General features: G+C 34.8%; 1 protein-coding gene across 5 annotated transcripts in view; it reads right to left on the bottom strand.

The window, feature by feature from the left end:
* Positions 1–11,818: 11,818 nt before the first annotated feature.
* LOC119636176 (tyrosine-protein kinase Dnt) overlaps positions 11,819–25,554 on the bottom strand; it is a 91,354-nt gene continuing 77,618 nt past the window's right edge. For all 5 annotated transcript variants that reach the window (XM_038031372.1, XM_038031368.1, XM_038031371.1 and 2 more), the window contains 4 exons: positions 14,979–15,367; positions 14,758–14,898; positions 14,353–14,652; positions 11,819–13,618 (listed from right to left, as the gene is read on the bottom strand). In XM_038031372.1, coding sequence (XP_037887300.1) covers positions 13,507–13,618; positions 14,353–14,652; positions 14,758–14,898; positions 14,979–15,367 — 942 coding nt within the window. In that variant the 3' untranslated portion in view covers positions 11,819–13,506. The remainder of the gene's footprint in view (positions 13,619–14,352; positions 14,653–14,757; positions 14,899–14,978; positions 15,368–25,554) is intronic.

Here is a 25,554-nt window from a genome sequence, read left to right on the forward strand (position 1 = left end):
TTGATTGCCACAAATCGAGTATGAACATTTAAACTATTGCGTTCACAAACACTTTTACACAGCGCATATAAAAATGGTAATTACAAGTAATAGCAGATATTGTAGCAGAAATGTAGATAAATACGTATTAGAATTACGTAATAGTTCAGTTCTAGTCGGTCTCGCGAACAAGCTTAAAATTAAACAAATGCTATGAACTAGAGATGCAATACTTCACCCGTCTCTAACATCATAACATTTGAGGTAGCGTTAAGTACCCTTGTTGGCGTACACAAACTATTGCACATCACTACATGGCTACCTTTGTAAATGCACATCATATGCATGTAGGATGTTATAACTACCTCTTCTAATCTTTCATTCTTCAGTCGGATATGCACTGATCTTCTGCTGTCATTTCCCTTTTTTTTTTAAATTTTTTATTTGATTAATTAAAAATACTATTTTTGATCTAAAATCTAGATAAGAAATTGGAATGAAATGTTAAAAAAAAAAAGAAAATCGAAAAACAAACTGAAAATATTATATTACAGATAGAAAAACATATGGAAAGAAAATTAGGAGATTGGATGTTTGGTGTCGTATCTTGGGAAAAATCAATTAAGCTACGTTATGCAGACGTTTGTTTGAAAAATGGCATTGTAGTTTTTAATTCTCAGGTAAAAAATAGTTTTGCACTTCGCTAATTACATCAAAAGCTATACTAATGCGAGAATGCGTGAAATTTATGATGTTTACGTTTAAGACGCTTTCTGGATTGTATGACGGCCACAAAAGCCGCTGGAGAGCTAAATATCGACCGCAAAGTAGTTTTACACCACTCCAAGGATGAATACACAAAAACTCTTACCGCATGACGCGATTGAAAATAGTGAGAATGCTCTACGAAAACAATTATCGCAACAACTTCAAAAATAGGATTGACATTTTAGAAGATTATGCCATGTGTAGAAGATCGTCTTAGAAGACAATTGTTTCAGTTTTATGAGCTTCTATAACCTAATTAATCGACTGATTTTGGTATCTACTGTCAGTACTTAATCAGATTGTAAGTGTGAGGAAAACCGCCCAGTATTAATTAAAAGACATTGTATTACCTTCCACCACAACAGAAGGAACTTTACACTTTCATAATAGCTCAGAGAATGTTGAGATAACTTGATTGGGGACTTTTGATGTGTCCGCCCCATTGCCACGAGTTTATTGATCGAAATGGCGCATAAATGGTTTAATAAAGTGTATATTCATATATGTATATATATATATATGTGTATGTGTGAATGTACGTTAGCGGTCAGAATGTATAAAGAAACAGATGTATGCCGCTTTTTCATCTTATTCCAAGACTTCATTTTTTATATTTTGAATGAACTTTGTTAACCCAATTATATGCTATACATATATACATGCATATATATTTATGTGCGTATATACACATCTGTATATGTGTGTGCGAGTCTGCTTGTGTTTTGTAGTTAGATGGCCAATCATCGGAAGCCGACATTGTATCGTCTGCGAAACTTTAACCCGCTAAAGTGACCTGTGTTCTCATTCCCTATTCTATAGAACGACCCCTTACGCACATCTTTCCAAAAGGAACTATATATTCAGCTACGTTGACGATTCTGTATTCTCCGTTACCATAATACCTTAGCGGTAAACACTCTTGCCACCTTCCGTTTTCTGAGGTTCTACAACACATTTGTCATGAAGTCAGAGAATACTCACCCAATTCTATTCATAGTTCCTATTTGTAAGTGTGTGTGTGTGTGTGTGTGTAATCGTGTCATTTATATTTTACAAGTATGTATACGATGGCCAGTATGAAAATAGTCACACAGTGAAAGTGTTTCATTAGAGAATTATAGAGATGGTGGCTAAGAGAAACAATTTTATAAAGTTTTCCCTCACTTTGGTACGAAACTTGATACAACTCTGAAAGGTATAAATATCAGTATAAAAGAAAAGCAAAAGTGGTAAGCGGGAATTATTTATTTAATTCATTGACCTGGCTTCGTTTTCATCAAGGTTCGCAAGATAATTTGAAAGCAAGATTTTTTTTAATTTATGGAAAATTAAATTTTTTTTGCTAATTAAACTCTGTACAAAATACAGTACACATTCTTTAATTACTGAATGAAAGTACCCTTATCTCACACTGTACGAGAATTTCCTTCATATGCCTTGAACCTATAAATTAATATATCTCGTTGTAATATATAGTCATAGCGTCATACATAAATAGCACATCCTCTGTAATAAGATGAACGCAAAGATTTATTGTGTTGTGCAGATTATATATTACTAGCAAATAAATAACGAAAAAAAAAAAAAATGAATATAATAAAATATATGGATATTAAACGCTTTATAAATATGTGCGGAAGATTTACTTTGCTTTGAGAATGGATTTAATAAGTTTAAGAAGGTGTGAGTAAAAATACGCACAGAAATTAAGTACGAAAATAACATATTCGTCTGCGGCTGAATCTTTTATACCCATATGTAGCTGTTATATGGTCTCCAAAGTTTCTTTTTGGGTGCCGCAACCGAACGTTTTCGTGAAGAAACAAAGAAACAAACAATACAAATGGGAATTTTTAACGCTGTGTTTGCCTTTTGGGAGCAGTAGGCATAACACAGGCAGACGGAGAGACGGACAAACAGACAGGCGGAGGGCCAATTCTAGTTGGAGGGCCACTATAGTTGATGCGATCTCTGAAGCTTCCTTCCTGGTGTTGGAAACATTGCGACGAAATGAATATACCTGTCATACCCCCATATATAGCAGAGTTAAAAATGTTGCAATAGAAGCGTGAAAGTCCATTGGACAGAGAAATAGTTTAAAAATTCTTAATATTGTTTTGATGTAAGCTTTCGTTGCGGCGACCTTGGATTTGCTTACTGATCGAAATGATAAATGTTTAGAAGCAACGAAGCGTAGATTACTGTAAACGCATTATGGGTAACGTGTTGATGAAAACCTTACCGCAACCATTAACCTTTTAAGGTCTTTGGTTTTCAAGCTTGATGCTCTAGAAGTTATTTTTTGTTATTTCCTTAATGAATTCTTTCACTGAAGCAGTTTCGCTGCCATTGCAATATTTTATGAAAATATATTTTTTCGTTTTTTCTCTTCTCTTCTCTTTTATTTATTTATTTTATTTTTATTTTTTTGCAATTTAGTTATTTACAACAAGCAGTTGACCTTTATATAAATGAAATTGCAACAATAACAACAAGGTAACGAGACAGGATATAATTAATGTAAACGCCCTTTGTGTGATGCGAGCAAGTGCATAAACAACAACAATAACAACAGAAACAACAACAGCAAGAATAACGTTAACAATCACTGTTGTTATTATATGTTTTTAGTATAAAGTTACGAAGATGGAGAAACAAAAATGAAACAAAATTAAGAAAAAACAGTAAAAGTAAAGTTTTTCATTTAATATTAAATTTACATGAATGGATATATATATATATATATATAGACACCTGCAAGCATACACATGCATACATTTATAATAATCATGAGAGTACACTTTTAACTAAAACTAAACGTATTTATACAATACATATATATATATATGTATATATATATGTATATATGTTGCACAAAACATGCATACGTGCATGCAAGCATGCGTTTAGATATGTCAATGGTTAATGTAGTGTTATATATGCAAATAAGTGTGCGTATGTGTGTATGTATGTGTGTGTGTGTGTATGTATGTATGTATGTATGTATGTTGCACATGGTGTTTTATTTAAATTAACTTTCAGACTTTTACATGTAAATGAAATAGACAAATAAAATATTCTCATACACGCATACTCACACTTATGTGCATATAAAAAATTTGTAAACTTTACTTACACTAAAGAGTATAGAAAATAAAAACCAATTTCTGTGTAGAGCGGGAAAGGGAAGGTAAGAGTAATTTCACTTTGTAGATTTTGTGCATGCATTGGTACGTTGTTGTGTGCCTGTGATTGATTGTAACTGAGTAGATTAAGAGATGAGTGGGTTTAATCTTATTTAAAATATAAAGAAGAACCGAGAGGCTAGAGTTTGCTTCCTTGCGATGAGAGAGATTTCCTTGGCTATGATGTTTATTTCAGTGTTTCTCATACAACCGGGAGCGAGTAAACAAATTTCTTTACATATTTTTACATATTTTTCATCTGTTTTATAATAAACATACATAATGAAAACAAAGGAAATTAACAACAACTAACCATTTATTTATTTTGCATTTTTTAATAGATTCGATAGTCTTCTGCTACTAATGATCATCTTACTTTACCTAAAGAATGTATTTCTTTAATTATAACAGTGAACAGAAATTTTCGGCTTTTGATATCGACACCGGGTGTATGGTATTTGATTTATTTTGTAATAACAAGCAATTTTGTCCATTTTCGAAACTTCATGTGACATAGATGATAAGATGAAAGTTGTAATAAAAATTTTTCAAAGTTCTTGTGCATCATATATTGAGATCGTCCGCGTAATTTCAGCGGACGGACGGACATTATGCCACTAAATAGGCGTCGAAATGCACCCTGCAATTAAAAAACTGGCTTTGTGATGCGTATTCTTTTCGGAAGAAGTATTTAATAGTAATATATAAAAATTATTTACTTCCAAAAAATCGATTTATGCGATCAATTTATTCAGGTTAACGAGGACGGACAGACAGCACGGGAAACGGTGCTAAACCATTCATTGTAGTATAGATAGGACTACAAAAGACTCAATCACGAATAGAATGGATTCACCTCATGTCCTTTTCCTCTTGAGACCAACGGTAGGCACGAGCGCCGATTTCTCGTTTGCATAAAAAAATTACTTACCCAAGGAACACGTTTGAGCGTTTTGAGGCCTTTGATGTCAAGAATGTCCTATATATATGTATATATAGGTACAGTGGTATTTAGGACAAATGATGGAGGGATAATGTTTGTAAGTGTATAAATATCTACAACAAGAGACTCTACTCTAAATAGATTGTTTCAGAGGCGAACAATGCATTTAAAGAAAAAGCAGTAACGGCCTTGTGTCGCTCGATAAAAGCAACTCTAGGATTCTTGCTTATTCGAGATATTAAAGGAGAAGAAAGCAGGGTCTCAACCTTCTTCTTCCAATCACTTGAAACAACCATCTTGTTGGCCACAGCAGCTACGTTGACTACTATAAACATTTCTTTTTAATTGATTAACGAAATGGGTTATCTTATCGATCGAGGAAATAGGCTCAATGAAATTCGTGACTTTAGTTTTCACAGGGAGAACAAAACCGCGTTAATTACCATTTAAGATCAGTTTAGATCAATAAAAATTAATGAGTCTGCAAGCAAGAAAATATTACCCATTTAGATAATGGTTACACCTGCCATTGCACAGCGCTTTTACTCAACTGTCACTTTACCAGCTGATGCCTATATTAGGAGATTTAAAAATACATCTCCCAATGTTCCTATAAATGAATTTGATACATATCTTGGTCTGCAGCATAAATTTGCTTAAGAAACACTGGCTTGTAGGAAAAAGTAGTGTTCAGAGTTGCATTATGATATATGTATTTAAATTGCTGTTGTGGAATTGGTTAGTTTTAGGGTAAAGTAAATATATAAAATCACATGCAATTGTTATGCACAGCTTGTTAATTAAGTCAAAGTAAGGAGGGAGGGGAAAGGGAGAAAGAGGAACCCAAGGGGTTTTCATCTTATGCATGTATTTTTCTTTTTTCAGACATACGCACCATTTTCTTCGTTCCTTTTTACCTTTAAATTAATATTCATACACATGCATTTACATATACGTACATTTATAAGCTTAAGCGTTTATATATGTAAATACAAATGTACAGCATATGAGTGACAAGCATTTAACAGTTTTATGTTTCAGTCTTATTTTGAAGTTTGTTAAGGAGAATTCATTTCGTTAAGCTTTGTAGCTGACGACAGATTTATTATACACTGAGAGCTATATGCACTATATACTCAAAATTCATATTGTGTAAAAAGTATACGAAATTATACGGAATCGTCAGACTTTATAATGATACATCAAAAGTAGGTGTCATTGTATGCAACACAACACTTGTAAAGGATAAAGCGTGTAGCGGACTTCAAGGCCATGCAGCTTTACTTTTATTAATTAATAACAAGACAGAACGTTACAGTCGGACAAGGCCGACTTTTTGGTATTTTACACCGCTTCGTCTAACGCAGTTATCCACTTGTTTTGGTAATACTACGCCGAAAGTTACCCACTATTTTTATGCAAAGACATAGTTTCCATGAAAGCTTCCAATTTGAAGTAGACCCAAAACGTCACATGACGTGGTCTAAATTTTGCAAAATTGAGTTGCTTCTCAAAAATTTTGTTTTTTTTTTGAGTGTCGGTCATAAAAAGAACTAGAAAATAGGCTTCCTCTCCGTATACGCGATTAGGCCTTTGGCGGTGCTATCAAAAAAATAGATCTACGTGATTCAAATCGGAACGATTATATGTAAGCGGGTTCAACAAATTACGTCAGCCCAACCAAATTTTTCATATCAATTTAGAAAGTTGAAGGACTACTACACGGCGGGCACAATTTAAGTCGCTACGAATTTGAGCGGCATTTACTTAATCTTTATTAGGCAAAAATAGGAACATAAGATGATGAAAAACCCCGTGGCCTCAAAGTGTCATGAATCCACGGGCATAACAATACCACGATTGCTGAATAGTACTGAAACGAGAGTTGACTTGAAACCGGGGTTAGAGACGACACTTACGTACGCCATCTGTCTTAAAGGCTTATTTATGGGTAGATGAACTCTTACAGTGAACTTTCTTTATCTCTATTGCACCCGTATAGCACATGTAGTCCTAGCTAGGGTAAGCGCTCACTGTACAGTAAGTTGGTAAAAGCATAACACTTACCGGTGTTTAACAACTACGCAGCCGCTTGTCTGGGGCCACTTTCTATAACTTTCTCTTTTCTCACCTCATGACTGTATTCCATGTATAGGGGACATTTCGCTAGTGATTCTTCTTATTAAAGATAAACGCACTCAATTCACACTACTTTTGTGTAGAGGACATATACGTCTGAAGTTTTGGTTTTCCCATAGCTCGAACATCAGCCACCTATAACCAATCGTAATATCAACACCTTTTACATAGCAAATATAGCGGAAATGTCGATTTCATTGCCAAGTAAAAAATATTCGTCGAGAACATTTTTTCTTTGCCCGAACAGGCCACAAAAGAAGGTCTTCCTTGCAATGTATCCTAACAAGCGGTGAAAAATGGGTCCATTTTAGGGAATATCAAGCCTAGAAATTTATGGATAGATCTAGGCGTACCATCTACATTGACTGGGGGACTGACTCGCTTTGGCAGGAAATCGACACTCTGTGTTTGGCGTGCTTTTAAAGTCTGATGAAGGAGTCAATACCAGACGCTACCGATAACAACTAATCCATTTTATCCGTTCACTGCTCGAAAAGCAAGCAAGATTTCAAATAATAACACAGTGGCACTTTTCTATGAACAATTGTTCATCCATCCTTCTGGCACCAGCGATTCGAGACATTTTGAAAGCACTCCATTAAAGAGTGCAAGCCGCAGCAATTTACTCAACAAAACTCGAGTGCTTTCGATTACCACTTATTTGCATCCTCGACGGCGCACGTACTTGCTGAGCAGCGCATCACTGTTTCCAAAAATATACGCAAATCAATCGACGACTGATTTGCCTCAAAAGAACTGCAGTTCTTCCGACGTGGCATCCGCAAACTATCGGCCAGATGGGAAAAATGTGCATTTATCAATGAGCAATGCCTTGTATGATATATTTGTAGTCATTTTCTGTAGAAAAATTTTGATTTCATTTGTGCGTAGCTGGCATAGCTCGAATGAGATGTACTTTGGCTTAAGAACATGGAATAAAATTGAATTATTCCACAAGCAATAAACCCAATCTACGTCGGAGAGCTAGTTTAGTGAACTCGAAAAGCTCGATGATCTTTGAACAGCAGCTTCTTGATTATGTCAATGTTTTCTTCCTTCTATTGCGAGGTTGAAAACAACGCAATACTGGGTTAGGCTTCTTCTTCCAATGTTTCCAGTCGAAAAACTACCTCATTGCTTTGGCGGTTATAATGCATTACAAGGCCTCGGTAATATGAGTCGACTTTTTAAGTTTACTCTAATGTATGAGATATAAGCTAAACTCTTCAACTCAAAATAGCAGAGGAAAGTTTTATAAAAGAAAAAGAACTAAATTTTGAAGACATAGGTTAAGGGATTGGTTCTCCTAATATATCCTTCTTTCGTTTTCATTAGAGTACAACCAGTCGAAAAAAATGGTGCGTTGTCTCTAACGGTCGTTCGATTTCACCAAATAAAATGTTGCGTACTACTTTAAGGACTTTTTTTCAAGTTTCTCGAATATCCCTTGAATATGGATTTGTAAATATTGCTGTGTAGTTAGAGATTCAATGATAATCCTTTCCATTATACGAAAATGCATAAATGTTTTTAGTTTTTTGTAATTTTACTTTATTCTCATTTATTTATTTACTTATTTATGTTTTTTTTAATATATATTTTTTTTTTTTGCATTTTTTTTACATTTAGAGACAAAGATTACAGAGAAAAAGAGATAAAAATTAAATTTCCATTTATTTCGTGATGACATTGAGTGAGTTTAGGAAAAAACGATTCATTTTTAGTTTTACTTTTTGTTTTGTGTAAATTTAAGTTTATGATGAAATAGATTTTCTTTTTAGTTATTTATTTTTTTTTTTTTTGTATTTTTATATTTTATTTTTTGTTTTATATCAATACATATACACACATAAACATAAACATTTAGACATTTATGTATATATGTTTGCATAGAGAGAGAAGAATAGGCAAAATAGTTTATGTTCGTAGAGGTGAGGAGGAGATGAATCGATTTATTTTGATTTGATTGTAGGAGTGTGGGAGAAAGAGCTGGTGGAATTTATTTGTAATTGTGTGTATTTTTGTTTTTCATTATTATTTTTATTTTTTAATTCACTTGGTTTATATTTCAACATCTGTTTGATTTTTACTATATTTTCAATTAGTTTTTGCCTTTTATTTTATTTTGCTTTCTTCCTTTCTTTTTTTACATTAACTTAACCTAATTGCTGACGGATATTAGTTTAAAATCAGGATCATGTTACATAAAGAGTTTTATTTTTAGTTTTAGATTCGCAATGTTTTTTTTCGGTTATTAATTTGATGCTATTACGCTTTGTTGATGCTTTTTTTTTTTATCTGGTGTTGTTGTTTTTTCCTTCTATTTTTTTTTTTTTTTTTAATTTAGAGGATATCATCCAATGAAAATCACTTTGTGGTACAGGCGGATTTTAAGCTTTTTATAAGTTTTAAATAAAAAACGACAAACAAACTGTAATTACAAAACAGAAAAATATTCCATGAAATGCAAAAATCGAAAGGAATTTTCATTCAATCGGAAGAATTTGTTTTTATTGTTTAAATGGTAAAAATGTGTTTTTTCTTTTTTATTCAAAATTAAATTTACGTTGCGAAGTAAAAGTTTCTAAGCATTGAAGCATTTCATCAAACTGAGGGAAAAATTTATTTTTATACCCATCATCGAAGGACGAACGGTATATTGTTTTGTCGAAACGTTTGCAACACCCAGTAGGAAGCTTCCAAGACTCCGTAAAATGTATGTATTCGTGATCAGCTGTCTTATTTGCTTATTTGCTTGTCTGTCTGTCTGTCTATCCATCTGTCCGTCCGTGTGTTTATTTATGGCACACATTCTCCTGGTCGCAAAAATGAATCAATGTCTGAAGCCTAAACGGAACGCAACTTCGTTTCTCTAAGCAGAAATTTGTGCGTCTTTGTGCATTACCCACAAAATGTGAAAGATAGAAGGCTGTACTGTTCTTTGTTTATTTTTCACGTAGAAACTTGACAAATATCGGCCACGCCCACACAAAACAATAAGTGACTAAATTTTTATTGTTTTTACTTTTCTGACGCTCTCTGCTTATTACCCACATGAGGAATATGTTACTCGTATTATAATGTGTTAATTCTAAAATAAATATTGGCCATTCCGCAACGTGGAGGACTCGTCTCTTCTTGTGCTGCTAACACAATTAGCTGGGTATCGCCGGCACTAAAGAACGGAGCGCGACAATCTATTTCTCTTCACTTTGCTTGTTCACAAAGAATGGGTATAGATAGAATATGAGAGTCGTTGGCCACGTGTATGAAAATTTAATTCTTTTTTAGGTCGTTTTTACGATGACAGTGAAGGGTACACAAGATTCGGTCGCGGCCGAATGTAATTTTCTTGCTTGTTAATAATGGTATTTCTACAAATTTATGTTTTGAATGACAGATGAATTCCATCCAAAGAAGTGTAAAAAGTTACTGTTACTGTCTCTACAATAAAGAAGGAAAGTATGCTTTGCTAATAAGAGTGTAAGTTTTGCTTAATACACTTTTAAAAGAATTACAAGCTTACGCTTTATGGAAACGATTGTCTTTCGAATTTAAATTATTCAAATGTGATTTTATGTTGAACGAAGTCGCGAACGGAAAACTAAATGAATTTTTGTAAAGTTTTGTTAATCGAAAGCGTGGAAAACTCGAACTATTGCAACGTTGGATGAATTGTTGCTGTTTCGTGCTTTAAGGTAGTGAATAAACCTTTCGCTGTCTTTTAGCTTAACAATGAATGGAATCTGATTCCGCTTAAGTCGAAAAATACTAGTATTGAGGTGTGACGGATGATGAACAATGATTGCTTTACACTGTCCAAAGGCGAAGACAAAATGCTGAAAATTAAGGAAACCGTTATTATTGATAATAGGGCTAAAAATGATGGGAGGGGCGGTGAATTGCCTAAGCCTATTATGATTTGTTCTAACTAACTAAAATGATCACTTCAATCACTGAGCAATACTGTCAGCAAGAACTTCTGCAATTGTAGCGAATATACTAAAAGCTATGACATCGGCCACAAGTTGCAAAACTCATCTAGGAACCTGTAGCGTGCAAATAGTTAAGGTCTATTCATACTTTTGTTTTTTTTTTATTATTGCACTTATATGCAAGCAAGTGGTCATGATGTTTACTCTGCATACCACATTCCTTGCATTCTTTTGAAAATAATAGAAAATAAACAAGTAAGAAAATTGAATTCGGTCGGGACCGAATCTTTTATGCCCATCATCGTTTATCCGAAAAGAAGACAAAGGACGTAAAACAACAAAATTCTCATGCTCTAGAACATGGAGTGGGCGCAGCTGATTTCTTCTATGTTCAAAACAAAAGTTTTTATCGTAGAGGCATATGGGCGCTATAGGCGTATCTTTCCAAATCCTTTTGCCAGTTTGTAGGCGATATCTTCATTTTCGCTAACGGAAGAATGTTTACCACAAATGTAGACAAATAGGCGGGCATGCTTAGGTGCATTCAAGACTTAAAACTGTCCAAGAATTTGTATACTTTGTGGAGGTTTTTGAAGATTGTTTCTGCCCATTGCAAAGGTATTGAAAAAATAATTCAATTTTGCTACTGGATAGGCGTGGCCGATTTTTTCCGTTTTTGTGCACAGCGTCGCCCATCAAATATGAAAAACAGTTTACGTTCTTAGTTTACGTGGCGCTGGGGGCGTGTTCTTCGACCCATTTGGCTTACTTTCAAGACCAACCTGCGTGCAAAAACTTCCAATATTTTCTCAGTTTTCAAGTCAATAGCTTCATTTTTGCGGCCGAGAGAATTTATAAAACAGACATTAGACAGACGGATAGACGATCAGACGAACAGACAGAGACATGTTTAAATTGATTTAGAATTTGATGTTGATTAAGAGTACTTTGCCAGGTCCGTTCTTCTGCTTCTTTCTGGGGGCTGCAAACACTTTGACGTAATGAATCCTTCGGTGATGTGCATAAAAACTAAGTAAAAACAAAAGAATGCAATGAAAAGAGAGTCGTTCGTAGGAGATCGGTCACAAGGGTAATGAGAAGGTTAGTTTTAAGTCAGTTAGTTCAGCCAGTGTTTTGTCGTGGCGGAAGAAATTCACACAAACATTACGTAGCGATAACCAAAGAAGTTTGTAAAAATGGCCTTTTCTAAACTAGACTTTTGCACGACATTCGCTCGATTAGCCACTTGCTTTGTTTCATGACGTTCTAGTGGTCAGAAACCATGAATTTACCACAGGAAGCAAATATTATTTTTCCCTTGAACATTATAATGATTTTTCTTTTATGGAAAGCCGGAGTGAGATTTGACTTTACTTTCGTAAAATCGGGATCGGCATGACTACTGAGGAAAAACTTGACATCACTTGTGCAAATACACAATACATTTAACGCAATGCTATATACATTTGATTCAATTCTATTAAAAGGGGAAGCGGTCAAGAAATGGTCCGATCGCTATCATTATCAATAGCGCTCGTTCTTGGCTGAAGATAAGGCAGGCCGTCAGATCTCATCAGAATAATCGCAAAATTTTTATCCTGCAAGTTGAACATAAGAAAACAGGACGGACGGAAAAGCTTAAATGGATGTAGGAAGCAGTTCAGCACTGCGAGATATAGTAAGGAATGATTCGCAACTATAATAATCTATGCCTGTTGTGGCCCCGTTTGTATGTTGAGACAGTTGATAAATTTGTGCGTCTAAAAAATGAGTAAACAAAGCATTACATTTTCGACAATTTTAAAAAAGCTTTTGCTTTCGTTTAAATAAAAATATAAGATGGTAAACAACTTACCGCTAAATAATGTTTTAAATTCCGCCTTGAACCAAAAATTTGTTTATTATGATCGCACTGTTCGTTTTCAACGATACTTAATTTTCTTGTGTTATCCTGTGTAAATTGAAAAATTGTTTTCTCTTTTTGAACCTAAATTCAAAAGAGAGAGTGAGAGAGAGCGATAGAGTGAGATCTTATGTAAACGGCATCACTTAACAGATTAATTTCTTCGCCTTAATTTAACATTTAGTGATAACAACGATAGACAATCAGAATGATAATGAGAGTAAGTGTATGTATGGCTGTTGTTGTTGTTGTTGATGTTGTGTAAGAGAGGCAGTGTTGAGATTAGAGGACTGCATAACAATTCAAAGCCCAGTAGAATGGCAATGATTTCTAATTGTAATTGTTTGTATCTCTTTGGTTTTAGTTTGATTTAATTTTAGTTTTTTGTTTTTCCTTCATTAACTACATTTATATACATATGCTAACTACACTTAGTTTAAATAAAATTTAATAAATGCTAAAAATATGTTCAGGTTGTTTTCTCTTGTTAATGTGTTTTTAGTTAAATTCTCGAAACAATTAACCAACGAGAAGATTTTTCTCTAGGTTTAAGTGCAAAGTTCGTCTAATAGTTTTTTTTATTTTATTTATTTTTTTTTTGTTTTGTTTTTTTTTTTTTTGAATTTCAATACGTAGGACAAAATTAAAATCGATTTATATATACATGCCCAAGTCTTCATAGAAATCTTGTAGATAAGCAATTAGTTGAGGGAAGGACGGCCTTTGCTTAGGATCCACCAGCCAACAGCAAGACATGACAGTAAAACTTTAAATGGTTAAAAACAGGAAGGGGAAAAGGAACAAAGCATACAGAAAATAGATTAAAGTTAGTGTCGCCGTTCTAAATAGTTTGATAAGAAAGAGAAAAGATTTTGATTTACATGCACACATCATTCAGACAGTTTGTAGCCTTACGCCTGACCGGAAGAATTGGAAAAGTGCTGAAAAAGTTAACCAAGTAATTTCAGTGACCTTTACAGCCTTCTTAAAGCTTGTAGTTATGAATCAGATATTGTATTATGATATCTAATCGCAGAGTATACCGATGCGGGTTGCCGCTCTCTAAGCCAAATAGATTGGCGCAAAGAGGCTCGTCAGTCGTCGGTGCAGGCAATTTTCTTAATTGATTATTTTTGAATGAATAAGTGAATGTTGTGCTCAGCGACTTTTAATAAAATTTGCCGACAAAGATGGGCGGAAAAAGAAGCAAATACTCCAAATACTCTGCATTTTTCATTAAACAGTGGCAGATGGCGTGAGTAAACATTTCAAAACAAATTCGGAAGCACAACAAGCGAAACGAAGGAATCATTGGAAAAATGTGCTACAGAAATGAAAGATTGTAAGTTTGATGGCAAATATGTTAGGGAGTAAATTTCTTTTGACGCATCATCTCGGGCCGCATCATTCGGTCGGCTGCAAAGTTTCTGAATAAGCAGAATTGCTTATGCATGTGTTTGCTCAGGTCAAAGAGAGAGATTTTTTATTATCGTTACTTACAATTCGTCTGGACAATTAATGGGTTGCGAGAGGCGAAAACCGTCGCTTAGATATGGTGTTAACTCGAATATGTCGACTTCTTCGAACGGTGTTAAGGCCAGCGTAGCCAATTCCCAGAATAGAACACCCAAACTCCAGACATCTGTCTGCGTATTGTAGAAGCTCTTTTGTTGTAGCGATTCTAAAGCCATCCATTTTAGTGGACGATTTTCATTATCGCATAAGCAATGATAGTCATCGGGAAAGAGATCACGCGACAAGGCGTTATCACATATTTTAACATAGGAATCAATATCCAGGCTAAAGTAAAGAAATAACAATCACTTTGATAGCATCATCTTGTCCTTCTTTTGTTTTTTGTTTTTGTTTTTTTTTTTCTTTTTCTTTAGAATAAGCACTACTTACTAGCAATTTCTGGTCGCTATATCTTTGTGTATAATCCCCACCGAGTGCAGATGGGCCAAACCTTTAGTAACATGTAAACCGAATTCCACCAACTGGCGAGTACTGAGCGGTGTATTCATTTCGCGCGACTTCTGCAAAAATCTATAAAAAACATCGAGAAAGAGGGAGAGTTTGCATTAAAATTGAAAAAGATTTCTTTTTTTTTGGGGAACAAAATTTACATTTTTAAATTTCCTTTACAAGGATAAGGATATGCTATTTCAGGTGGCCCCGGTAATTCGGTATTGGCCAACATGGGAGCCAATATGTTTTGATGACCCACTCCAATAAGCATTGAGGAATCCTGCAGTAAGCAAGCGACTTGTGTTAAAGAAGCTCCATCTACTACGGTTTTGATCAGAACATCACAGGCGTCCGCCAATTTACCGCCATATATACGACCGTATGTGCCTTCCTTGATTAGATGTTCAGATAGCAAAGTGCCCGGCTGCACATTGGGTATACGGCGCATTTTCTCTTTAGGATCACCTGAACTGCCGCCGGCTGTACTGGCACCACCAAATATACTGCCGTTGCCCCGACTCGATTTCGGTGTAGACATGCTATAGGCCTGAAATGAATAAGAGCACAAATACTTACAAATTTCATATGGTAAAATTAATGAAGATAAATTTTCTTAACAAATTTATTCGAATTTCGAATTTTATCATACACTTGCAGAGCATAAAAATCCACTTAGGCAGGCTTAAAATAAATCTCTCTTCCCCTCGCATATACATAATTGTAAATCCTTGTCAAATTAAAAGATATCATCAATTAGATTGAATAGTTATAGGGGAAAGTGAGTATACATCGCACAAATATATGCATGTACGCGCACACCCACACGCACACACAATCCTATATTCGTAACCATATTCAGGCACACGTACAGAGCAAGATTGCAACACTTGCTCTATTACCCTTGACATAACACAATGAAGAGTTAATTTTCAGTTTTCTCTCACTGCTGTCTCTCTCCATTTCTACCCTTTTTTTTTATACCCTACACTACTTGCGCGAAGAGCATATTAGATGTGTGCCGATGAATGCATTCTTCAGCAAGGCGCGAGACATTATGATGAAAGGATGAAATTTCGTACGCTGGCATCTTTTCACTTCGAAACTCATGCATTTTCATTTTTAATATTTCTCGATTGGCAATGTAGGAAATTGGGATGGGTTGGCGACATTTTCTGATCTGTTTATTATATAAAGTTTCCCCAAAAAGAGAAGCCTTCGCGTGGCAACAAGTTATGTTATCTAAAAATAAACATCAATGCGAACTAAAATCACATAGATCTGGTTTTCGGACTTCTTCGCATGTAAGGGGAGAGGCAAGCTCTTTTATGATAACGTGGTCCAGTTTTGATCTTCTTATGGCGCAAGTTGACCCAGGATAGAGATTTAAAACACAATCTGGCTGCGCTATGTTTGGATCATACAGATTTAGTTTTAAACTTCTTCGCCTATAGTGGTTCTCATAGGTAAGATAACTCTTTGTATGACCACAAGTTCGTCTTTTTGATTATTCTATGATGAAAATTGCTACAGAATAATAATTTGAAATGAAAATATGTCTTATATTTTTGAATCATATAGATCTCTTTTCGGTCCTCTTGGTATATAAGAATTCTTATGATATAATATATCCATTTTCTACGATGAAGTAGGGCGTTGACTTCATTGGGATATAATCTTTTGGCTTGTCATTATTGCCTTTTTATCTCTTTCTCTTGCTTAGTAGATAGTAAAGAGCATAAAAGAAACCACAATTCAACTTACACTTAACTAGCTTGCTGGACCGGCAACAATGTCTGTATTTGACTTGGTCAAGTGATGATAGTATGAGACAAAAATGAGCACTTCAATATATTACTTCATAAATCATTTTGACCATAAAACTAACCAAGCTAGCCAATAGTCAGAACGAGTTGTAATCATTTCTTCTGCTTTCATACGTTTACACATAAAGACGCACATGTAAACATGTAAGGTATACGGTCGGACAACATGACTGAGTGAATGTTGTGTGAACGAATGGTAAGCGGATGCAATAAAACTACAAAAGAGGAAGTCGCGAGTGCATGACCAGTAAGCCCGGTTAGTCAGTAATCAGCGAAATGGCTGCGCGACTTATACAAGTCTCTCTTATATAAGTGTAAGTATAGTTGCGGTAGCTAAAGCGGTAGCAGGACATCATTTTATTTATCGAGTGCAAGTCGCTTCGCGTCACTTCAATTTCATTTTGTTACATTTATTAAAGACTGCACGACCGCAATATGGACAATTTATTTGTGGGAGGCCACAAATTGCTGAGCGAATCCGCCTGTCGAGTTGAAAGTTTTTCCATTTTATTATTCCCTTTGTTTTTTGGTTTTGTTCTATGTGTTGCTGACTGTCATTGCTGTTGTTCGCATGTAGGGACGATGATAATAATAATAATAAAAATAAGAAATCAAAAAATTTATCGTCATTTTCCTTCCACCCTTGACTTTTCTGTGCTTCAAAATTAAAAACAAAAAACAAAAAAGTTTTCAACAGTTCTCTTGGCGTTGATGTTACTTTTGTTGAATAATTTCAGTTTTGATGTCATTGCTGTTGTTGTTATTCGTGTTGTTGTCTTTGTCTTTTTTTTTTTTGTTTTTTGTTTTTTTTTAGTTTTTGTGCTCGCTGGCTGACTATATTTGTGCTCGTTATTGTTGGCAACTTTCAACTTATAATAATGTTGCCAACTGCGCCCTGCATGCTGGTGTTGCTGTTGCTGTTTTGTTAATGCTACCACCTACTGAGCAGAGAGGGCCTAACGTGACCAGAACCGTGTGTTACAAAAGAAAATTTCAATTAAAATGAAACAATACCTACAATACGGGACAGGCAGCCTTTTGTGTTAAACACACACACACACACACACACACACACACACAAACACACCCATGCAGGCTCAATATATATAAATATATATGTACACATGTACAGGCCATTACGCGCCCATTCATTCAGCTGGTGATAAATCTTTGTCGCCAAATAAATGCCATCCAATGCTTTGTTCCACGACTCAGTTTTACTCGTCTGTAAGTATATGTTTGCTTCTTGCTTTACGCAAGAGTGTGCTTGTGTCTTTGTGTGCAGATACTTTGTCTCTCTCTCCCTCTTTCAACACGAACGAAATTGGAAACCTTTCCCTGCGGTACTAACGCGACGTTCAACTGTAGCGTAATTAAAACTTTGACTAACGATGATAACCAAAACAATAACAACAACAATAATATTAACTATAACCACACCAACAGCAACAATAACAACAACACAAAGTTGCTATCAGTCGAGCAAGTAGATATACGGCCAGCAGCAACAGCAATAACAGAATTCGCCCAGATGTGCCATCCGATTGTGAATTGTGTAGCCCTGGTGATGGCTTGTGCTGCGGTATTGTAAAACACCGTTGCTTGTATGCAACCTTATGCATATACATATAAATACGTATATATATATATATATGTGTTTGATAAAAACTGTTGCTGTTGTTGGCTGGCGAAATCTCTGCTTTATCTTTAACACACACTCAACATAAGACATAAAGTTTCACCTCATTTCTCTTTTCAGTTTCGTCGACTTTGGACTCGTTGTTGATTTTTTTCCATTTTTGGTTTTTGTTTAAGTTTATGATGATTTTTAATGGAGTTATATATAACCGCAAAAAATATGCTAATGCTGTGATACTTGAAGGAATTGCTACTAATTAGAAAACTGATTATAGAAGATTTGATGTCATAATGACAATGTTTTCCCTAATGTTGAATACTCTATCACTGCAACTAGCTGTTAGTGTTTCTCCCATAACGAGAACGATGATGACGACGACGATGACGACAACAACGATAACAACAACAATAACGACAACATTCTCTACAAGGTTGAGACGACGATGATGATGAAGATAAATACATATTTCCTGCAAAAAGCGCACACACACATAGATTGCAAAGATTTACCAATAATTTCTAAAGATTTGCTGTGACAGGGTGAGGTTAGAGGATGTGATAAATTGTAATCTCTAAGTGTATTTGGTGCTGCTGCTTCGTTGTGTTTTTGTGAATGTATGTAGAATATGTGCACCACGTGTCAAATGTTGCTACAAACATGTCTTTAAATTCTTCTTATTATTGTTGTCGCTATTTTTGTTATTGTTGTTGTTGTTCTTGTTGTTGTGACACATCAAATGACACATCGTATAACTACACATAGAGCAGCATCATCAACAGCGATAAACACATACGAACATACACTTCTATATCTTTGCTCATCCCTTAGTTTATTCACTATTGCTCATACATGGTCTTAATGATTCTCTTCGTTCGATTTATGCATGTTTTATCCATTGTCATGGTAACATTAGCAACGGTATATATTACTATGTACGGTTGTATGATTAACAGTCTGTGTCTTATACTATTTACGTTTGCTTGCGACTGCAAGTGACACACGCTTATCAAAAATCAAATCAAGTCACCCTGTCTGCCTTCGTATCTGTCTGTCGCTGTGCGCCATCGAAAACCAAGAGAAGCACAAATCGTAACAAACACCAAACACACTAGAGGAATATCACTTTGATTAAAGTCTACTGATATTGCAGTATGCTATGGTATGCTTTTATAGAATAACTTTTCACATAATTTCGTGAATGCAACATTAGTTAAATTAGTAGACTTTCATTAATATTTGAAATGATTGCAAACTCATTCTTTTACCCTAAGGCAGTTGCTTCTTAATTACAAGATCAATAATATTCATCTTGGAATTATCATAAGCTTTAAAGCAGAGAGAAAGAAAGAGAAGGAGAATGCTTTTCAAAGTAAGCAATTTTCTTAACTCTAATCACTGGCAATCTATTCCAGTTAGGTTTTCAGACTCGCCACTGTCTGGAACAGAAAAGATATTTTTGCATTAAGAAAATGCTTCTAGAAGACTAAGTAAGCAGTGTTAATTGTTTACAAATTTAAGTTGTATTCCTTTTACTAGATGGATGATACGATGTTAACTCTAAAAATTTACTTTCGAAACGTTGCAGTGGGGAAAAGTCATATTTAAATACCCTAAAGCACTTCGCGTTATACAAACATTCATTAATTGTCGTGACCTAAACATTATACTTTCTCAAATTCTGGCGACCTGCAGGAAAAACATGAAAATACCAGGACAGACATCACACGAAGTTGGATAGATTCAGAAAATGATTCTCAGATGTTCAGTATCAGCCCTTCTGGATACTGTATGCGTCCGTACAAAGTTAATCTCTTCTTGTGCCAAAAGTTGTGTAAGGTAGAACATATACAAGATTACATTCTTTAATTATATTACAAAAATCAAACACACACACACACACACACACATAAAAAACGTCCACATGAAAATCAGCTAATTTTCTAGGTAAAAAAATTCCTTAAAATGTTGAAAGCGAATACCGTTTTATTATGTTTTACCTGGTGACGTCATAAAGTAAAATGATCTTACGTAGCCAGCGATTGAGGAACAGATTAACAACAATTCGAAGGAAATTTAACAGGACTAACAAATAAAAAAATAAAAAAAAATGTCAAAATGAAATTTGATGTCGATGTTTATAAAAGAAGAGCAATTGCTGATGGCGAACATAGTCGGAATCGTGATATTCGAAGGGAAAGGAACATAACATAACATAAAAGCAATGAAATGTGGTAAATGCCGGCCAGTTCCTGGAAATGTAAATAACATCTACGCTATCCTAAAAACCACCATGTACGACCAGTGGTACGACCTTAATAAAAAAAATGTCAAATAGCAAAAGGGCATTGTATGCTACAATATTGTAAACAGAGATTGTGAGTTGCATAATGCAAATAAGATAATCTCATGTAAGGCCGTTCTTCAATTAATTATATTTATTACGATAGATGCCTCGTCGGCATACGACGTTGATTATGTACTAATTCGCTTCGAAAAGTTCTCAATATGCCAAAATAGAAGCTGAAAAACTGATTGCAAACGTTGTAAACAAAATTTTTTAAATTATAAAAAATAAATTCAGGGCAAATTAATCTAAGAAGATTGCTCTTGTAAACCGTAATACATGAACAACTACCTCTTACAAGCCAACATTGCATCAAGATAATTCATTTTTAGATTTGCTTTCATCATGTCAATCAAATGTATTGCATGCATTCTTATGTTCCATTATTTGCTTGGGATTTGTCGTAATACTCTTCTATAGGTATGTTAGTTTACCGTTTTGTGCAATAAAACTAAACTTACTTCGTAATGATTACATTTGTTTAGTCATATCATGCACTCTCCTAGTTTCTTGCACGAATACAAAAATACACTCGAATATGGGCGTAGACCTTAAGAAAATTACTATACCTCGTAAAGTGATAAGAACTTGCTGTCACAGAAACTCTCTCTGAAGTCAATAGTTTTTTAGACCCCTCAGCGAAGAATGAGGCGTACATTCACTTGGTCAAAACGCTTGCAACGCCTAGAAGGAAGCTTCGGAGAGGCCAGGCCGCAAAGTATACACTTTCTTGATCAGCATGAAATTCTGAATCGATTTAAGCATGTCCACCTGTTTGTACCTTTGGTTTTGAAAAGGATTTAGAAATTGGTTTTATGCCCAATACTCATAAACTACAACAGATAAATTTACAAAATCTTGAACGTCTGTTCTACGAACGATACTGTCGTACCTCTACAGACGTGACAAAAATTAAATTATTTTCAATACCTTTATGGCGCGTAGAAACAAGTTTCAGAAATGCCACAGTGTATATAAATTCTTGATCAGTTTCAAATTTGGAATGCACCGGTCTGCTCGTCTGTCCCTCTGTCCGGCTCCTTAACCCTGTAGTATCTTTGCTAGACAGAATTTGGAAGTAACAAAGAAGGTCCACAACGCCCACACGCCTGTGCGAAAAAAACTTTTACTTTGAAAATATAAAAAATCAGCTGCGGCGATATTACAGAGCATGAATACTTTTCTTCTTTAATTTCTTTTTTGTAGGATAACGGTGATACGTATAAAAGATTCGGTCACGACCGAGTATGATTTTCTTAATTTTCCTTCTATAGCATTACTTAGTAATTTTCGATGCCTGAGAAATTTTTATTATTGATGAGCTGTTTTTATAATGATTGACTGCTTTTGCCTCTTGTTTTTGTGCATTTGTAAGTAAGTTGGACAAAACGAAAAAATAGTGCAGATGTCAAAAAGAAATATTGCTCGTATTACAGGTACAGTGCAGTCCGTACCATAAAAAATATGTCTTTCGTCACTTTACTGACCATGGCCATCTCCAACGTTGAAATTTACAATTTACGTTGCTTCCATAATTACTTACTAAGCCATCTGTTACGTCTGCCACAGACAACTCACATGAAGATTTGTGAATGTACATAATGCTAGCAACGAAATATCGGCGATTTCATAAAATATTTCACCTTTCGATTAGCGGGAATGACCGGCTTGAGCGTTAGGTATTTGTGCCAGTCTGCGTGCCACGTATTAAAACGACAGTTGCGCACTGACAGGATTGGCTACAAGAACGAAACTTCAATGGCAGGAGAGTAAGCTTTCGTTCTAAGGTTATTAACTAAGGGATGCGAACTTTAAAACTAACTCAGCTCTGCCATGAAGATCGCAATTGTTAACCTCCTGCTAAAAACGTGCCGGGTTGGCGACAATACCCAAATCATACGAAATGGAGTTCCACTCACGAAAAACATGACTAGCGGATAGCGTAAATCAAAGCCTGACAAAACGCCGCCTAGATTAGCGATATGCCCACAACCATGCCATGCAAAAGGCAAACTACATCTTACGACAAGTTTTGATTTACAGCTCGGTACAAATACGCGGGATTCTCGCAAGAGTTTTCAAGCATTGCTTAAAGGGCAAAAGTTGGGGAATATACTCGTACTTCACAAATCACTCTATTATTTTGGACGCGCATTTGTTGTTTAACATTTAATTAAGCAAGTCGGTGTGGATTATGGTTAAGTAGTGGTTTGTCAAAGCTAGCACGCGTACACAAATTAGAGACAAGTCGGAGGACGGATAGAGCATTATATTATAGGGTATTCAAGGGTTCATTATGTTCTACTTTAATTTTCTTTAGAATCGTAAAACCACAGTCTTAGTGCCTTAGCACTCGCTCTGTAACATTTATGGAAGTGCTCAGAGACAGCTATGCCATTTAGAAGGTTAGGAACGAAGAATATGATTAGAATTATTCGTCTGCTTTCTAGAGGGAGCAACTTTAATACAATGTTAAACGATCTCTGTATAGTGGACCGTTTGTTGAGTGTTCTCCTGGTAAAAAAGAATGTCTGACATAGCTGTTGTCTGCAAGTGGATGGATATTATTTTTTGTCACGCGTAGAAGGCCGTTGATGAACACCAGGCAGAGCGAAGGAGAAAGAAGACTTCGAGGTCAGTATTGAAACTTGGTTATCTATTTGCACATTATTGATTCTATCTGGATTGGTGAAAGCTTTGGTTCGGTAAAAAAACCATGGGCTCCTACTTGTTAATACTTAGGAACGCTAGATTAGTGCAGCGCCTTTTGTAAACATTGTCGAAGTCTTCCTGAAAGTAGACGTGGGCTTGACTATTATTTGATATGCAGATAACTGAAGCGAAACATTCTATGACATTTAGTAAGTCATTTATAAATAAGACAAAGAAAACAGGACCAAGAGGGGTGCCTAGAGACACACGAAGGTGTATTACGATTTCCTTAGAGGATTCATTATTAAACGATTTTTTTTATATATATGAGATTTGAAGAACAAGTAATCACGTGAAGGTTGAAAAAGAAAGTTGCAAAAGTTCACTCGCGGTGCACTGGTACTTGTCTTCATTTTGCCTATCTCTGTGGTAACGAGCACTGACGGTACCGTACGCACGATTGCGAAGCACCCAACTGTGAAAACTTGTTTATCATTTGATATGATCTAAGTGAGAAACTCTTTACGTAATGTCGTCGCACCCTCACACTCTCCCTCTTTCTAATGCTACTTTTATGTAATAATAACATGTTATGAGAAATTTTAAATTTTTGCTGACTTCATTGCCTGTCATGTTCAGCGCCGTTAGTTAACAGGAATTCTATCTATATATTCTGAACTTCCTTGATTACTTATTACGCTGCATTTTGAAAAGTTTAAAGAAAGTTACGCACTATAAAGTTCATGTCACTTGTAATGAAAGAGATTAAATGATTTTCTTCTTGTTTTTTTCTTTGTTTTCTGTTGCTTTTTCGCTTACTAGAATTGATTTATTCAAAAATCACATATAAGCGCCGTCTACGGAAGAAGTTCTAAGGAAATGTTTTCAAAATGAATTTTTTCACTGTCTTGTTGTGCTTGCCTTTAAGAAACACGTACAAATTTGTGCATTGTAATTAAGTGATTTGATGAAATAATGTTGCACGGTAACAACGCCATTATCCATACATATCTATATACATATCTACATATATATAGGTAGGTATATATGCACATTTCTTTATGATAACTATCGTTAAAGGATATGAAAGTTTTTTGCACTGAATCAGCATAAAATTTTTCAAATATAAAAACGTAAATAAAAGTTTGTTGTTGACTAACTAACACACAACGGAATTGAAGGGCTGCCAGGGATTGCGGGGAACGCATAGGGAACGCATGCATAAATTATGCTTTGCTTATTTTGTCTGCCGAGTCACGAATCTGAGTCGAAATCTGAACAACTTTATAATTTTATACGTCTAAGCATCCCTGCAGGTGGGAAGTCTCAAATGCAAAAAAAAAAAAAGGTAACTTAAAAGGAGAAAAAGAGGGGAAAAGAGATAGACTGATGTAGGAAGATCAACCAAGCGAACAATTATCTTTCAATTTGTTGTCGAATTTAACGAAAATTGTTAAAGAAAACTTCTTTTTAGAAATTTTTCCTTTGAAGTCGTCTAAATAACTGCAATGGTATGCGCGACAGAAGAGTGAAATGAAAATTGAAAGGTGAAGGTGTTTTAATGTTTAAAATGTGTTTGCACCAAAAAAAAAAAAAAAAAAGAAAAGCTTTTTACCGTTAATGCAGTGTTAAACGAGTGGAATATTAGCAAAAAAAAAAAAATGAAAAAATTAATAGAAATGTTTTGGTGTGTGTTGAGTGGGCCGTGATATGTAAATTAAGGAAAAAGGTTATTTTTTTATTTTTATTGTAATTTATGTTAATTTCACTGCTGTCGCTAAACAATAATAGCCCACAAATATGTTGCCGACATGAAAATTTCATTTAAAATTTTTGCTTTCAGAAGAGGTTCACAAAAGCCTCATGTATATGCATATGCAAATAACTGTAATAGGGAAGTAATAGGGAACAAATTAATATTTTTTTTTTTTTTTTTATGAACATTTCTAAATTTTGTAATGGATAATTTTAAAATATTTAAAAAAAACTTTTGAAAAATTTTAAAACTTGATTAAAATTTTTAGAGGAAGATTTATGCATAAAAAGCGAATGAAAAGCACAAAAAAAAAGAGAAAGCAGCCTTCGGGCATAGTAAAATTTTCAGTACCCTGTTTGTAAATACCCTACGTCTAATACAGTACTTGATTTTTCTTCGCCATAAAATAACAAAAATTAAGCCTCCTTGGCATATTAAGATCTACTTTTCATGAGACCATACTTCGTTTATATGCCAAATCCCTACATAGCACTGATTTCTATTATGAAGTCCTGAAAGT

This window comes from Glossina fuscipes, unplaced genomic scaffold (genome assembly GCF_014805625.2).
Source record: "Glossina fuscipes isolate IAEA_lab_2018 unplaced genomic scaffold, Yale_Gfus_2 28, whole genome shotgun sequence".
NCBI lineage: Eukaryota > Metazoa > Arthropoda > Insecta > Diptera > Glossinidae > Glossina > Glossina fuscipes.